General features: G+C 31.0%; 1 protein-coding gene across 5 annotated transcripts in view; it reads right to left on the bottom strand.

Annotated features, from left to right (window-relative positions):
- KIAA0586 (KIAA0586 ortholog) overlaps window positions 1-18,456 on the bottom strand; it is a 143,632-nt gene that overhangs the window by 15,790 nt on the left and 109,386 nt on the right. For all 5 annotated transcript variants that reach the window (XM_051977737.1, XM_051977741.1, XM_051977739.1 and 2 more), the window contains one exon: window positions 18,073-18,181. In XM_051977737.1, the coding sequence (XP_051833697.1) occupies window positions 18,073-18,181 (109 nt within the window). The remainder of the gene's footprint in view (window positions 1-18,072; window positions 18,182-18,456) is intronic.

The raw sequence follows: 18,456 nt of genomic DNA, 5'->3' as shown, positions 1-18,456 counted from the left end.
TACTAAAGTCCATAAACCAATTTTTTTTCTTTCTCTGAGACTATGCTTGCAGTTTTATAGTGTCTCTCTCTTTTCTTCTTGGTTTACGACTTCTTTTTAGCATATAGTTTTGTTTCTGGGTTAGTTTCCTCCTTCTTACTTGTATTTCCAGTCTCAGTTTCTAATTTGAGTCTTTGTACAAGGGCTGGGCACTGATTTTCCAAATCCAAGAATATCAGAAGAGGATGGTAAGCCTGTTCCAGATTTCTGAGGTTCCTGACACTAGCTTGCCCTTCCTTCATTGGTCTGTTATGAAAGAAAGATTCCTCTTAACACTCAGAGCTGTGTGTGTTTGAGTGTGCAGACAAGGACTAGAGAAGTCTATTATTTTTCTTTGGATCATTATTCAATCTGGTACCATTTTCAGGTTTTTGCTGGATTTTATGAGGGAGAACTTGGTTCCTTTTGTTATATTAATACCAGAAATCTTCTCTGCTTCCATGCTTGCGAATCATACAACTAATTTTGATATGATCAACAAAAAAAGTCATGTTATTGTTTCAAATAATCCTTTAGCTGCATAGCAATTTTTTTAATCCTTTTATTGACTAGCATCTTTTCTGCAAAAGCAGTTTAAGAACAATTATATCTTCAGGTTTTTCAGATCTGTGAGATATAATTTATCAGGATTTATAAAATCTAAATGTGTTCAACCATCTTGGGCTTTAACCCTCCCTTTCTTTTATTTTGAGACTTCTTCCTTTTCTATGTCCTTTTTGCTTTAAACAGTTGCTTCAAACAAATATATGTAAATACATATTTTATACCTATGTGTGTGCAAAAACTTTAATTTTGGCAAATCTCAGATTGTTCTGGGCTTCTTTAATTTGCTATTCTCCTCACAATATATATTCTTTTATAGTGAATAAATGTTTTTATATTCATTCTTAGCTAAGTCCCTTTTCTTTTGTTCTTTTTTATCTGCCCTTTTACATTCATATTACTCCCTTCTATAGTATAACCATTTTGGAAATCTTCAAATTTCTAAGCCCAGAATATTATTGAAAAGAGCACTGGTTTTCTAGTAATAGGACCTGAGCTATAATCTCTGCTCTGCTGCTCCTTGGATTAGCCTCCCCCAACCTTATCCCTAGGCCTCAATTTCTTCATTTCTAAAATGAAAGGGTTGAAGTAGGTAATCCCCAAGGTTTCTGGCTCTAAATTCTATGATCCTTAGAATTTCATTTCTGCAGAGCTGCTATTTCTCTTTACTTTAACCCTAAACCTAAAATATGTGAAATATGTTTTTCCCCCAAACGCCAGCTATATTTTGACTAATTCTTAATCCTCTTCATTACACCTAGATCTATTTGTTTCCATTGGATTATTTGAGATATTTAAGTGATATTCTGTTATTTAAGATATTTAAGTGCTATTCTGTTAATTAATATTAATATCTTATATATATATATAGACAATATCATTCTGGAGAGAAAAAAAGTGAAGAAGCCTCTTGGCGAGGGTGAAAGAGGAGAGTGTAAAAACATGACTTGAAGCTTAATATTAAAAAAAAAAACTAAGATCATGATAACTGGATCCCATCACTTTCTGGCAAATAGAGGGATAAGAAATGGAAGCAGTGTCAGACTTTATATTCTTGGGCTTCAGCCATAAAGACACTTGCTCTTTAGAAGGAAAGCTATGGCAAATCTGGGCAGCACACTAAAAAGCAGAGACATCACTTGGCTAACAAAGTCTATACAGTCAAACTATGGTTTTTCAAAGAGTAATGTATATCTATGAGAGTTAAACTACAAGGAAAGCCGAGTACCACAAAACTGATGCTTTCAAATTGTAGTGTTGAAAAAGACTTTTGAAGTTCCTTTGGACAATAAGATCAAATCAGTCAATACTTAAGAGAAATTAATTCAGACTATTCATTGGAAGGTCAAATACTGCAGCTGAAACTTAAATAGTGAGAAAACAGGACTCATTGGAAAAGCCCCTGTCATTGGGAAAGACTGAAAAAAACAGGAGAAGGGGACAGTAGAGGACTGTTATGGGCCAGAACTCTGAAACCAGGATTCTTACAAGGTGTTAAGTCAGTGGAACTGATAAGACAATGGTTATCTAGTTTAGCATGATGCTTAATAACTCTCTAGTTCAGTATGATTGATTTAATCTTACAACAAATAATGGTTCCTAGTGATATAATGATTGGTTTATATACTCAGTATACTGTAAATGATCTAATCATAATAGAGCATACAAGCTGGGACAAACTCAGCCAAGGTGGGACTGAGAGACAGAGTCATTCCATCTTCATCTGCCTCATGGTGGCTGGCCTAGCCTCCTGCACTTCTCCCAATGAGACCAAGGCTGGTCTGAAAGGGTCTCCAGAAAGCTGCCCAGCCCCAGGCAAGGAGACAATAAAGAATTTGGACTTTAACATCTGGCTATTCTCCTGGTGATTACTCTACTGAAAAGAAGGCTGATCCAGAGATCTTCAGAAAACCAACCAGAACACTATAGAGGATAAGTTGGACAGATAGTATCATGGAAGCAATGAACATGAATCGGGAAAAATTTCAGAAGATAATGGAGGAGAGAAGAGCCTGGTTTGCTATGGTCCATGAAGTCATGAAGTTCAGATGTAACTGAATGACTGTAGAAACAATGTTTTATAATTTATCCTCTATTTCTGTTGACTTCTCACTTATATTGGTAAATAAATCTATGAAATAGGTTTTGAGTATTCTTTTTATTTCCTTTATTATAAGCTCCTATAGGATAAGGATTAACTTTCTTTTTGCTTCTATCCATCTCCCTCATATTAGCATGGGGCCTGGCATAGAATAAGTACTTAATAAATGCTTGCTATTGACTGACTATATCATTATGAAAAGTATGACATCTTCACTATCTTCTAACATTCAAGTCACCTCTCTCAGTAAAGCAATACTGCCAAACTAAAAAAGAAACGGGTCACAAAGATCTCTGTGGACAGCATATTGACTTAAATTTTGAAATATAATGTCATCTACATTTTATTGTATTTTAATTTATTTGTTAAATATTTCCCAGTTAACACTAACACCTGATTCTAGCAACATACATTGTCTGAGTAACATCTCTGGTATGAAGTAATCATTTTCATAGCTACTTGTATATTTTAGTAACTCTCCCATAAATGCTTATTAAACAGCCTAGAAGTATTTCCTATATTCATCCCTTTCATTCAGATTAAAATATAATAGTAACTGCCTACCAACTTCAGAGTAAAGAAATATAGGGAAGGGAGAGGGAGAAAAATTCAAAATTTTGTAAAAATGAAAGTTAAAATTTCTCTTAGCATGTAACTAGGGAAAAATAAAATACTATTTAAAAAGATAAAAATAAAATAACAGTATTACCTGAATTTTCTATGCAGAATTTATTAAAATACTAGGATGATTTAAAGATTGTAGCATCAGAAATATAACATTTTATTATGAGAACCTGGTTTATATAGCATGTTAATATAGCAATGTTAAACCATTTTAAATTTTATCATCAAAATAAATATAGGAATAAATATAGTGCTGTATGTGCTTATTATGTGCAGATTAAATGAAATCACTCCCACAAATACAAATTAAATTTCCTTCGCTAGAGTTGTAAAAGATTTGAATCCAAGTGTTGAAAAAGATTTTCTTAGTTCAGAGAATTAATCAGCAAATGAACAATTTATTCTTAATAACTTTCTAGGTAAAAGTTTCAAAGAAGTATCTTTTTCTTAGCTTTTCTTTTCTATTTCCTATAAATCTGGGATAGTTTGTGTTAATAAACTGTTTAACCTTCATGTCAGAAAAGTCTGCACATGCAAACCAATTTGGCAAAAAGTACTGTTATACTAAGGAAAAGAACAAACAACAATTTAAAAATATAATATGCAGTTGCCAAAGTTTATAAAGCTGACTTTTTAGGAATCCCATTTTCTCTTGTTTTCATGTAATTTATGTTTTTAGTTTAGTAAAGAAATCTATGATATGTGACCAAGACATAGAGCAAACTATTACAAAAACCCTGGAAATAAAACTTCTAAATTTCTCCTTTTTAGACCAAAGAGCTTTCTTACTTCCTATTATTTAATCTTTCAACCTGCTTTATAATCACATGACCTATTAATTTCAGAATGAGAAAAAATTTTTAAGTAAAACAGCAAAGCTAAACCAGAAAACCTAATTTTGTCCCACTGTATTAAAACACTTCTCCGTAAATATTCTGATATTCCATTACTACAGTGGAAATACTTATTAGTAAAAATATTTCCAATTTTAGTTCACAGATCATTTATTCCAACTCCATCATTTTACAAATGAGGATGTTTGCATTCTTATCATACTAGCAGATGGCAATGAACACTAAATTACAAAGCTGCTTATGATTTTTTATTAAAAATTGTGAATATAAATTTTATGTGTTTTGAATAGGAATCAACTATGCTTAAATCCTTTACATAAAAACAATGGCAAGTTATAGCACATGGCCTCCTTGAACCAATCTTAAAAATGAGAAGTCTGGCTTATTTCAAGATGAAGAAAATATAATTTGCCATAAATTATTTTTTACCAAAATGTTTCTATAAAATTCTTTTATGTACATCATATAGTATAAATATTTTATCTGTTATGGACTAAATTCCTGTAGAAATCTTAAAATGAAATTTTATTGCCAAAAATTCCTTTAAATTTAATTGATGATCTTTATTATATAGTACTCAGTTGCCTTAAAAAAAAAAGGTGCTTTTCAAGTTATGAATCTTTTTTAAAAAGGCCATAGTTAAGTGATAATGATTACTTTTTGTTATTATAACAAAATTGTTCCATTCAATGAAGGAAAAAAACTCATAATATAAATGAAACATTTCCACAGAAGACCTTATGACTATTGGATTCTGTCTATTTTAAAACAAAGATTAGATTTAAACATAGCTAGATGCATGTATATTATACTAGGTATTTTTCTTTTAATTAGTTAGCACACTGAATCATTTTGTAAATTTGTCAGTTTCCTAAAATAACTGGGCAACTGGTCTATGTCCTTAGCACTTTACAGGAAGCACCACAAAATTTGTTTCAATGGCCTATATAGTTTTCTTGGTGTTATGAAATCAAAAGTTGTATAGATGAATTTTAAAGGAGGCTTTCGAAGACCTGTAAATTAGCAATTTATGAATATGAGAATTAGAAATTATAACTTTGTTTAGTCTAAGGAAAAATAATTCTTTAAATCATAGCCACATGGCTGTTTCTTGTTTGCCTCAACTTTGGTTGACTATTATTGTTTTCTGTTAATTCTCTGGGGCTCAGGCCTGACTTTGTTGAATGAGCCAATTGTTTTCCTTTGTGTTGCCCATCAAGTTAGTTCCCATCTGGTTTGTATCAGACTGTTTTCACAGCCAACAACTGCTGCCTTTTCTATATCCTGACACTTAAGGGCCCCATGCTATCAAAGCATTTCTATGATAGCTTGTCTGGCTGGGCCTATACAGCTGTGCCTTACAGCTTGAAATTATTACCCAAAGTAATGGTAACTTAGAACTTGAACTGGCCCTTATTCCCATTGGTGTCGTGTTTACAGTGAACAGAATATTTTTTTTCCCGTCCTGAAACTTACTTTTCAACAGAAATTCTTTAATGCTCCTATTCTTGTGTATAAAATGGTCTAGTTCTTGTTTTCTAGTGATTTCCTATATATGAGATCATTTTTCATTCTTATTCAAAAATTAATGTATATAGCACCAAGGAAGTTAACTGTTTACAATGATGTATTTAATTTGTATGAATAAATTTGGCAAAAACAAAAACTAATGGTTTTGGAAATCCATGCTATAAAGTAAATGTATTACTCAAATATTTCTAGTTATGATCACATTATAATTTGAGAAATTATTTCAGATCTAAAATGTTCCCAGATAATGGGCTTTCTCTATATAACTGCAATGCAGGCTGAAAAGCAGTCAATAAGCAGATTAAATGAAAAATATTTATCAAAAGCTCAGAGTCTACTTTCAGTTCAGTGGGGTATAAAATCTCATTTCTAAGAATGTTACATGGTAAATGTTTCTCTAAGAGCTTTGCAGTAGTCTTGCAAGGAGTTATGCCTCTGATTGGAGTTAAAAATTGTCCCTACAAAATAGCCATAAATTGTCCTTACAAAGCTTATGATGCTAAGTGAAATTTAGATGAGCAAATGAATAAAAATAAAGCTTAAGTATAAGGTTTCTCCATAAATACAGGTCAACATAAACTATTGATTCTTCACCTTTCAGAGATGTTCACAAGATAACTTACAATGTGATTAAAGATGGTAGCTTTTTTTACTCCAAAACTGAAAGACTATATGTCAAGAAGCACAAAGTATGATCATAAAATATGATTCAAGATAATAATAATTTCAGTTAATATTTAAATAACATAAGGAAAATAATGAAAGTAAATCACAATATATTAATAAATATTTAGTATATGTTAAAATTAGGGTTTTTAAATGTTTAGTGATTATACAATTTTTAATTTTATGAAAGTTTAGAAACTAAAAAGGAACACTTCAATAAGTTGGGTTTTTTAAAATACTGTTATTTTTTAAGGACATTATTTTAACAGGTATTTCACAACTGTTAAACTAAAAGAAGTATAATGAATATAATTATTAAATAGTTTTTTGATATGCAAATATGCATATAATATACATATATGTATATATGTGCGTGTACACACACATACACATTCTCAATTCTTAATTAACCTTTTAACTCTGAAACTTTCTCACTAGATACAACCATTAACTTTCTCACTAGATACATACATTTCTGTTCCTATCTGGTGGAGACCATCTTTGTCATAATCCTATTGCACCATACACATGTTGGTATAACTGACACAAAACAAGGGAGTTACATGTAGGATATCTGACTAAATCATTGTATCTGGCTCTTACTGAATCATGTTGTTTAGTTATAAAAGGATTAAGTAAAACAATACTTTTAAAGTGCTTTGCAAATCTGAAAGCACCCTATAAGTACCAACTTTATTATCATCATCATCATCATCATCATCATCATCATCATCATCACCAACATTACTACTACTATAATGGAAGAACATTAGATGAAGAATCATTAGAACACAGCTTCTAATTCGGGTTCTGCTAAAGTTAATAGTTATAATTGTAGGTAGATCATTTATCATTTCTTGAGTCTAAAGTAAATTTTCCTCCAAAGAATAAGAAAGTGGAGGCAAAATCACAATGACAGAGTAACAAGAACATTTTTTTCCAAGTTTCCCCAACACATCCTTCTATTAAAACTTTAATAAAATACATCAAATTGAATTGTGAGTGAGAAAGCCAATTTAAAAAGTCACAATAAGTCATTTTTTCCTGCCTAGAAGAGCTTAGAAAGAGAAAAACAAAGGGGCGGGGGCTGGCCAGGAGCACCTATACAGCAAAAGCAATATTACTAAAAGCAGCCACCCCAGGAATGGTAAAGGGGGTTTAAAATCTTATTGGAAAGAGATTCCAAGAGATCCCAGAACTAGGACTGAATATGGGATCTGGTGCTTTTTGGCAGCTCTGTCACCCATTATTTGGTCCTAAGTCACACTTCCAGGATGGAAAGAAGTAGTTGCAATCAGAAAGAAGCAGGAGTTCTCTGTATGTAAGGTTTAGAGTACAGATCAGAAAGAGACTAGACCTTAGAAAAACAGAAAAGAACAGAACAGGAAGAACAGAAAAACATAAGAATCTGATGCTCAAGCTAGACATCCACATATATTCCCAGAATAACCAACTCTAACATAAAATCCAAAGTCAAGAAATGGGCCAAAGAAAAATGAGTCAACCACAAAAAAGGAACCTGACCATTTAAAAAACTACTGTGGTGACAAGGAAGATGAAGACATAAACTCAGAATAAAATATGGACTTGAAAACATCTACAAAGTTTCAAAGAAAAACAAACCAGATACAAGTGCCAAAAGAATTCTAGGAAAGTCTTAAATATTTTTAAAGGCAAAAGAGATATTTTAAAAATTAAATAAGAACAGTAGAGAAAAAAATTGATTAAAGTAATGAAGGAAATGTATAGGAAAATTATACAAAGAGAATTAGCAACTTGAAAAAACACAAGGAATACTGAAGAAAATACATCTTAAAAATCAAAATTGGACAAACAGTAAAATAACTCATCAACAATTAGAATTGGTCAAGTGGAAGCTAACGATTCCATGAGACATCAAGAAACAGTAAAAGAAAGCCAAAATACTATAGGTTAAAAAAAAAAGAAGAAAATGTGAAATATTTCATAGGAAAAAGAACTACCATAGAAAATAGATCAAAGAATAATAATATAACAATTAATGACTACCTGAAATGAATTTTTTAAAAAACCTATACATTATATTTCAAGAATTATAAAGGAAAACTATCTAGATATCTTAGATCCAGAAAGAAAAATTGAAATGGAAAGAATCCACCAATTAACTCCTAAAAGAAATCCCAGAATGAAAACTTCCAGGAATATTGCAGTCAAAACTCAGAATTACCAAGTTAAAGAGAAAATACTAAAAGTATTTGGAAAGAAATAATTTAAGTACCATGGAGTCACAATCAGGATCACACAAGATTTAGCAGCTACTATTCTAAAAGATTGGAAGACAGAATACAATATTCTAGAAACACAAAGGAGCTCAGATTACAATCAAAAATAACCTACACAGAAAAACTGGATACAATTCCAAAGGGAACAAAAAAGTGAACATTTAATGAAATAAAGGTTTTTTCCAACATTCCTGATGAAAAAGTAAGGTGAAAAATGAGTTAAAAATCTTAAAGGACTTAACATGGTTAAACTGTTAATTCCTGTATGGAACCAGACTGTAGAGGTAATCCCTAAAAACTTTATTATCATTAGGGAAGTTAGAAAGAAAACATAAATGTGTGAATCTACTATGTTGGGATAATCTTTTAAAAAAAAAAAAGAATGGAAGAGTAAGAAAGACATGCAATGGGAGGAAAAAAGGAAAAAAGCAAGGGGGAAAATATCTCACATAAAAATGATACAAAAGGAAAACTTTTTACAATGGAAGGAAAAACTGGGAGGAAGAGTAGGAAATGCTTGAAATTTATTTTCATTTGAACCTCTTACAGGAAAGAAGAATATATATTCACACACAGCCAAATAGAGAAATTCATCTTACCCAGAAGTGAAGTATGAGGAAAAGGGTTCACTTGAAACAAAGTGGGAAAAGGTGATGAAAGGAGAGATAGTGGTTCACATGCAGATCAGACTTTCTGAGGAAGAGATAGAGTAAAAAAAAGGCTACATAGAAGAGAATAAGATGGGAAATAATCATAACTATAAATGTGAATGGGATGAATTAATCCAAAAAATAAAAGGATTAGAAATGGATTCGAAATCAGAACTGAACATGTTGTTTGCACAGACACACTGGATACAGAAAGACACAAAATTAAAGGACTGGAGAAGAATCTATTTTTGCCTCAGCTAAAGTAAAACAGGTAGGCGTAGCAATCATCTCAAAGTAAAAGCAAAAACAAACTGATTAGAAGAGATAATGAAAGAAACTAAATTTTGCTAAAACAGAAAATGAACTTTTATCAATACTGATCATATATGTGCCAAATGGCATAGCATCCAAATTATTGAAAGAAAAGTTAAGTGAATTACAGAAAATAAAAATAGGACACAGAAAGTATTCTGCCCAGAACAGAAAGGAAATAGAAAATAAAACTATATTAGTGAGGGGAACTCAATTTATCCTTTTTGGACCTAGATAAATCTAGCTATAAATAAACAAGATAGAAGTTAAGAAGAGGAATAGAATTTTAGAAAAACTGAAATAATGCAAGAAAAATTACATTCAATAAAGAGCCTCAGAAGCATAGATTAAAAATTAATTGGAAACTAAATAATCGAATCCTAAAGAATAAGTGAGTCAAAGAATAAACCATACAAGCCATCAAACATCATTAAAAATAATGACAATGGAACAACATATAAAAATTTGTAGTACTAAAATGTTCTTGTTGTTGATGAAACTGTGACTTAGTGCAACCATTCTGGAAAGTAATTTGGATCTATTACCAAAAAACTACAAAACTGTGTGTGTTCTTTGACCCAGTAATTCTCAAACTAAGTTTATGCTTCAAAAAAATCAAAGAAAAAACAAAAGGAACCAGATATATGAATATATTTATGGCAGCTCTTTCTGTGGGGGTAAAAAATTGGAAATTTAGAGGATGTTGGGAAATGGCTGAACAAGTTATAGTTTATAAAAGTGACAGAAAACTATTGTCCTGGAAGAGATGATAATGGGAATGGCTTCAGAAAAACCTAGGAAGATTTATATGAATTGATAAATAGTAAAGTGAGCAGAACCAGAAGAATTTCTACAATAACAATATTGTAAAAAAAAAAAAAATTGAAAAATTTTGAATCTCTAATCAATACACTGATCTACCATAACTCAATTTTCATACCATAAAATGCCATCTATCTTCAGATAGAGAACTAATGGATTCAGCACACAGATTGAAGTATTCTTGTAGTCTATTTTTCTTGCTTTTTCTCCATCTGGAACATATATAATGTTTTCTTGACTTCATATATATAATGGCTATCATATTTCTTGCTTTTTCAAAAGGGAAAGAACACCTGAAAGAAGAGTATTTCAAACTAAAACTAAAAATACAATTTGAAAGTTAAAAAAAAAAGTAAAAGAATTGGCTGAGGTTCTAAGGGCTATTCCAGCTCTAAAATTGTATATTTTAATGTTATACTGGCTAATTGATGTTAGCAGAGATCCCCAACTTCTTTCCCTGTGTCCTTGAGCATACAGTAAATCTTCCAATTCTCTCTCTCTCCCTATCCAAGCTGAAAGGAAATAAATTCAAGTTTATCACAAATATTCACATGAAAAATAAGATAGAGAGCAAGTTTTCATAAAGAACACTGTATCCATTATATATACACTATTTTTAGTACCATGTAGTTGTTAAATGTTTATCAGATCTTAGTGAAATAAAGTAGTAAAACCTGATTCTGTTCCTCATCAATCAAGAGTTTTATTCTTGATATAAGTTTTGAAAAATACCTATGTGTCAAGTGGAGCCTGAAATTTAAATCTTGCTTTCTTTCTTGACTGACAAAATAACCAAACATACTGTTTCATTTAGTTACATTCAAATCCTTTTTGCCACTTTTTTTCTTTTCTGGCAGTTAGTTTATCTGTCTGGATGTCTCTCTCTCTCTAAGTGAAAATGAAGGACTCAAGCATACAAATATATATACATATATTTGTGTACATGTAATTTTAGTCCTGACCCTATAGTTAGCCACTTTAATTCTATACTGTCATCTACTCTCAAATCTTTGCACCCAATTCATCTCTTGCCAATTATCAATTATTTCTGTCTACCTTGTCTACTTCTATTAATGAGTTAATGAAAAAAGCTGGAAGAAGTGACACATCCATGCTAACTATGCACACAGATTATTTAATTTCAAATGGGCCCTCACTGCAAGAAGGCAATCTTTTTATTAATTATCTCACTCTCCAGGAGATATTCCAAGTTTTTTCTTTTCTCCCCATATCCGCCATACTTACACTCCTTTCCCTTGTAAAGCTGAGGACCACACACTTAATTTACTGAGAAAACTATAGCCATTAATTGTGAAGCATTTATTAAGTGCTGACTATGTGTCAAGCACTGTACAAAGGGCTTTACAATTTTCTTAGTTAATCTCACACCAACTCTGTGAGTGAGTAAAGAAAAACAGAGATGGATATGGGTATAGGTTCTGTTGTTTTGATGATTTTAGGAAAGGAAACAAAAGGGAAAGAAAAAAATACACACTAGAGAAAAATCAGGAAGAAAAGGTAGAAACTTACTATTGCTACGACTGAGAAATTCAAAAGAAAAACACACAAATATGGAAAAGAGGATGAAGAGAGGGAAAGGAGAACAGTCATCTCATGAATCTAACTCTTACCTGAATTGGATAAAGGAGGTTATTTTTTCTCCTCATTCCTGTCTAATTTAATAGGGAAATAGGCAGCAACAAGAGAAGGAGATATGAAACAGTTGAGAGGGAAGGTAAAATTGGGGAGTGAATAGTCATGAATATAACTTCAGTTTCAGAGGGCAAATCAAAGATGGAATTAAAAGGAGAGAACTTTTAAGAATAACTGATAAAGCCCAACGTGTGAGAAGACTAGAGGGGATGAAGAGGAAGATCTGTCTACAGCAAATATACATACTAGCAAATAATGGGATCAATACTAGTATTGATCCATTTCTTTTTTCATCACCTTCTTGTTCCTTGTATAAAGTATGAAATCTTACCCAAGTAACAGATTCTCTAAAAGTTAAAATGAGATCAAAGAGAAATTAATGATTCCAAGACATAAAATATTAAAATGTCAAAAAAATTTTAAAACATAAGAAAATATAAAAATATAGATATCTTTAAAAAGTGACCTAAAGAGAGATCAAGGAGACATTACTTAATAATAATTGGCCTACTTGAAATCAATGACCAAAGATGAGTCTGAATATCATATTTCAAAAAATCTATTAAGACTTTTAGAATAAGAGGGCAAAGTGAAAACAGAGAGAGTGTACGAATCACCTCCTAAGAAAAAGGGAAAAAATGAAAATGAAAACTCCTAGAAATGTCAGTCCAGAGCTTTCAATAAAAGAAACTATTACAAGAAGCCAAAAAGAAAAAATTCAAGTACTGAGGAATAATCAAACAAGCTACAAAATAATATGATATATGTTATTCTAAAACACAAAAGACGTAAGACCTACAATTGAAAACTTACCCCAAAAAAACAAAGTTGGAGGGGACAGGAAGAAAATGGAAATAGATCTTCAATGAAACAGGACTTTCTAAGCATTCCTGATGAAAAAGATCAGAGTTTACCAGGATCTCTAAAAACACAAACATGGAAGTCGAGAGAAACATAAAATGAACAACTAGAAGAGTCTTTATAAGGATGAACTGTTTACTTTATAAAGAGTCCTTTCAGAACTCTAATGTCATCAAGAATCATAGAGGTTATCAAATGAGATAGAATGCCAGTAAATGGTTTTGTTAGGTTTTGATGATATTGAAAGTATAAAATGGACAGGAGGAGAAGATTCACTATGGAAAACATCAGAGGAAAGATGAAGAGTCAGGAGATACACATATAAGAGCGTGTGTGTGTGTGTGTGTGTGTGTGTGTGTGTAAAAAAGAGAGAGAGAGAGAGAGAGAGAGAAGTGGGGGGAACATGCATCACTCAAACCACACTTTCATCTGAACTGGTAAAAATGAGGACAGAATACATCCAGGGAAGGAACAAGAACAATTGGGAAATAAAACAAAGGGTTTCACAGAAGAATTGGGCAGAAGCAAAACAAATCCTAAACTTAAAGAAGGAATTATAAAGAGGGGATTATAAGGAAAGAAAGGGTAAATACTTATAATAAAGAAGGGATGCAAATAAAGGAAAAAACATAAAACAATGAAATGAAAAGAAATAGATAATTAGTTTTTATAACTGAATTAATGATATTAATTTCAAATTTTTTCTTTTCTTTTTTTTTAATTTTCAAAAGAGGTTATGCTTAAGCTGAAGAAAATTCTACAAGGCAGAAGTGAGGAAGGGATGCATGTCAGACATGAGGGAGTACCAAATCAAAGGACCACAGAGTGTGAAGAACTTCAGGACATTAAGTTTGGCTGGCCTATTCATCCTATTCATCCAGAAAGGTAGTTTGGGGTCAGGTTATGAGTAGCTTTAAAGTCATAAAGAAAAATCAATATTTTAATCTAGAGATCTTTTATGCAAAGTTTTTAAATCCAGCTTGAAAATATATTATTGCTAGAGAATCATACTTAGCAGAAAGAAAGTAGAATGAAGGCAAATGATGTTAATTCACTGCGGCAGATACAAAAACTCAGTCATTTAAATGAAATGTAATATTGAAGGAATAACTAAACTATATAAAATATTAAATGTTTATTTTTAAATACTTTGAAGTTCATTAATTATGAATTACATTCATTGAATTATAATTTCATGTTTACCTATATGAACTTGGATATATCATATAACTTATCCAGGTCTCAATTTTCTCATCATAAAATGAAAGAGTTGGCTAGGTGAGGTGTTAAAGTCCTTTTTGGCTCTAAATCTAAGATTCTCTAATCTTGGTCACTAAATTTCCCTGAGACCCCATTTTATCATGAGAGAAGTGAAGTAGACAATGGTCAAAGTTCCTCCCAGAAATAAAGCTTTTGAAACAAATAAGATCTCCTAGAAACTAAAAGAATAATTACTTATCATATTTTTTAAAAATTTACTGAATTATCAAATATCAATTCAATGTTGTCAAAAAAAAAAAACTGATTTATCTCAACTTTAAATTCACTAGTGCCATCTAGTGGTGAGAAGTTGAAAAAAGAATGTATTTCAAATTTTTGAAGAGCTTTAGTTGATAATTTATGTGATACAGAAATAATTTAACTAGGCATAACATTGAAAATATTTAAATGTATTGACCATTTTAAGTCGTTAATATTTTTTAAAAATTGACTAAAAGAATATTCTGTGAGGGGAAGGGGCAACAATAATATCTCATTGTTTCAGTTCTATTAACCTTGCTGCTGATTAAACTTTTTTATAAGTTACTTTTGGAATTCCTTTTTCCACAGTTCTAAAACTGAGGATTTTGTTATGGTTTAATAAAAAGCAGGATGGTTCCTCAGGCTCTTTGAAACAGAGACAAGTGCTAGGCCTGCATTCCAGCTTCAGGGCTCAGGGCTGGCTAGTTGTACTGTGTGACGCTGGGCAAATCATATTTTCTTGACTTTCCATTTCTTCTGCTATAAATTGTGAAGATGAGAATGTATATAAAAATGTTTATAAATCTTATCATACTACATATAGGCTAGCTATTATTACCAGTGGTATGACTTTGGAAAAGTCATTAGAAAAGATTGTCAGGAAATGAAAGTGAAGCAAATGACAATTTCATACACGCTCCCATTCCAACCACACTCCCCTAGTAGCTTTATCCTATATATGGTTTTCCACCCATCAGGGAGGTTGACCTGCAAGCTTAGAATGCACTTTCTCCTCAAGTTACGTTTCTCTTAATGGAGGGAAGGAAAAATGAGATGCAAAGTAGTGATCAAACTCATTGGTATTTTAATAAACCTTCTATATAAGTATATTCATTTTTTCAGTCAAAGTAAATTTCAAATAAAAGTTAACAAAAGCAATTCAATAACTTCACTACAACTGACAGTAAATGCAGTCCAATGGATATACAGAATGGCATAAGGCCAAATTTGAGTCCAACAGATGATAAATTTCAACAAAAATATAATTCACAACTATGACCTTGTAGGTTCATGACACAGGTAACCTGTTTTGTCCTACTAGTTGCTGCATTTTTGAGTATAAAATGTACAAATTCCAACATTTTTGGTGTGAAATTTAAAAGATTTATAATGTCTAGTTTAGTTCTTAATATCATTCACTTTGGTAAACTTCAACTTTTAAAAAACGTAAACAGCCATATATAACCAATTGAAATGTTCAATAATTAAATTTAAATCTTTTAAACTTTTATTACCTCAAGTGGTTTTTTTAAGTAAAATAAAATCTATTTATGCTTATATATAAGCAGTTTGAAGAAAAGTTCATAGGAATAGCTGAAACTACTACAAAGACAAGTAATAAGGCTACTTGTTTAAGATAGGGCTGAGGAAGAGCCTGGGCCCATGTCCTCCTTAGGGAGTTCCCAGGGAAGAATTGCTTCTATAAAGGCACCTTCTCTACAGTTCAACATAAGAATCTTAGGCTACCTAAAAAGCTCAGTTGGTAGGATAAGAATTTTTCCAAAAAAAGTTGGAATCAAAAATAATCTTAAAGCCTCATCTGACAGAAATAGTTTATGTTTTGACAATGAATGAATAAAGAATTCTTCTTTATCAAATTTTACTGCCATTTGCAACATCTTATTTGTAAAAAGTAGGATTTCCTATTGATCTTGAATAGTAGCTGAAAAAAAGAAAATAAGTAGTAATATCACTGAAAGTATGCTTTAGAAACTTCACATTTTAAAAGTTCATCTATAATAATGCAATTATTTTACAAATGTCTGTTACATATCTTTACTGTATGTTTACAATCTATGTGTTGTTCCAAAAGATGCACTAAATTCTTCATTTTATATGAATTAAACATGAGCTAGAAAGTATTATTTCCATAGACTGTTTTGCAAAAAAGGTAGGTGAAAGTACAAAAATGTTTTTATATGAAATGCTGTGCTGCTACATCAAAGTTTAGAAACTACCATCTTTCAATAAATTTATTCTTTTCTCTTTAGTTCAGGGCTTCATAACCTAAGATCTATAAACTTTTTTAAAAAATTAAAGTTGATAAATTAATTTCAATATAATTGGCTTCCTTTCTAATTGTATATATTTAATTTTATGTATTTTAAAACATTATGCTAAGAAGGGGCCCGTAGGTATCACTATATTGTTAAAAAGTTCTATGACATCAAAAAGAATCCCTTGTCTAGTTTCTAATTCGCTGCCACTCAGAAATGATGAGTTATCTTTTCTTGAAATATATATTTTGTAATTAATTTTCTGTATTTGAATGTGCATAATCGTTTCATCCAATAAAACATAATTTCCTTGAGTGAAGACCCTTTCGCTTTGGTCTTTAAATTCCCATTGTCTAGTACAATGCTTGATATATAGCAGACTTATGGAATGAAGGAATATGATTCATTGCTAGTACCAATAAAGAATGTAAACAGAAAGAAGATATAGCAAGATATAATAAGATACAGAAACAAGCATAAAGGTGATATAAACACAAAGATTTTACATTGTTAAATAAGTCACAGCCACTTAGAAATTGTAAGGTAGCTAGAATATTACAAAGGGAACTCTGTGTGCACTTAAAACTCGATAAATACTTAAACTGATCGAAGGGTTGGAGGAATTGTAGAAAAATTAATGGTAAAGTTGAAATAATCCTTCAGAAAATTTATATAACAAAAGAAGGGTATTTACACTTCCAAGAGATTTAATATCTTATCATGTTTAGTTTTTATCCCTGGTTATTAATATATAGGAAATGCTACTATAATAAAATGGCTCATCTACAAGTGATAAATGGCTGAGAAGTGACTTATGACCCTACAATTTCTGATTCTTAACACACATACTATACTATACTATGCTATCTACAAAAAAAAGGAAAACCAATCATAACAGCAATAGGTCAACCTTACTTTTTCCTCTCCACTAGAATATAAACAAAGTCACAAGGGCAAAAAGCTCTTTATCTATATATACATACACACAAATGTGTATGTGTATGTGTGTGTGTGTATGTATGTTGTGTGTACGTATGTTGTGTGTACTATGTACATGCCACATATATATACACACACACACCTATACACAAATATATGTTATATCCATGTATATGTGCATACATATGCATAGAAACAGATTCCTAAATTTTATACTGTTGAGTTTTATTCAGCTCACCATCCACTAAAATCACAATATTCTTGTCATAAGAAATGTCCTTCCACATTGCATTCATTCAATTGTTGTACCAATGAATTCCTGAACACAAATATAAAGCCTTATTTTTATCTTCATTAAATTTCATTGTATTAGGAATGACTACCATGACCTAATCAAACTGATAAAAAGGACATATCTTATATATCTATTTGCACAATTAAGACAAAAAAATTCCAGTTATGATGTATACTAGTAAGTATACTTTAGTATACTAGTAAGTATAATTTTAGAAATATACAATTAACTACATGATATTCTTTATTTCCAAGAATGAAGAAATATTTTACAACCAAGACTAAGACACTATAAAATCCAAATCTAAAATGGCAAAACACGTTCACTTAAAATTAATTACATATTTGTTCCATACCAGAGTTGATATTGGACTGTTACAGAAATGACTGAAAAATATGGTTTACCTCGGAGATGTGAAAATGAAGTTTCTGACTTATTCTTTACACGTATTACACGGGCTTGTACTGGCTTGCGATCAACTGGTTGAACTTCTTGATGCTGTTTCTCTTTCTCCTAAATTTTTTTAAAAAACAATATTGCTGTTTCACATTGATTTCTAAAAATGCTGTTTCAATTAAAAAATATGCAATCATTTGGTCATTTTCAACATGTAATGAGCAAAAAAATAAGAAGGAATTGAATTCTATTCATTAGATATGATATGCATAATATAGAAGGAAAATATAAATGACTGGAATGAAAGTTTTGAGGATCATTTCTAGATTTCATTGGTACACTGAATAAAGGTGATATAAACACAAGTACCTAATCATTTATTAATCACTTAT

Source organism: Antechinus flavipes, chromosome 2, assembly GCF_016432865.1.
Source record: "Antechinus flavipes isolate AdamAnt ecotype Samford, QLD, Australia chromosome 2, AdamAnt_v2, whole genome shotgun sequence".
Lineage (NCBI taxonomy): Eukaryota > Metazoa > Chordata > Mammalia > Dasyuromorphia > Dasyuridae > Antechinus > Antechinus flavipes.
Note: the sequence above shows the minus strand (reverse complement) of the source record. Positions and strands in the feature narration are given on the sequence as shown.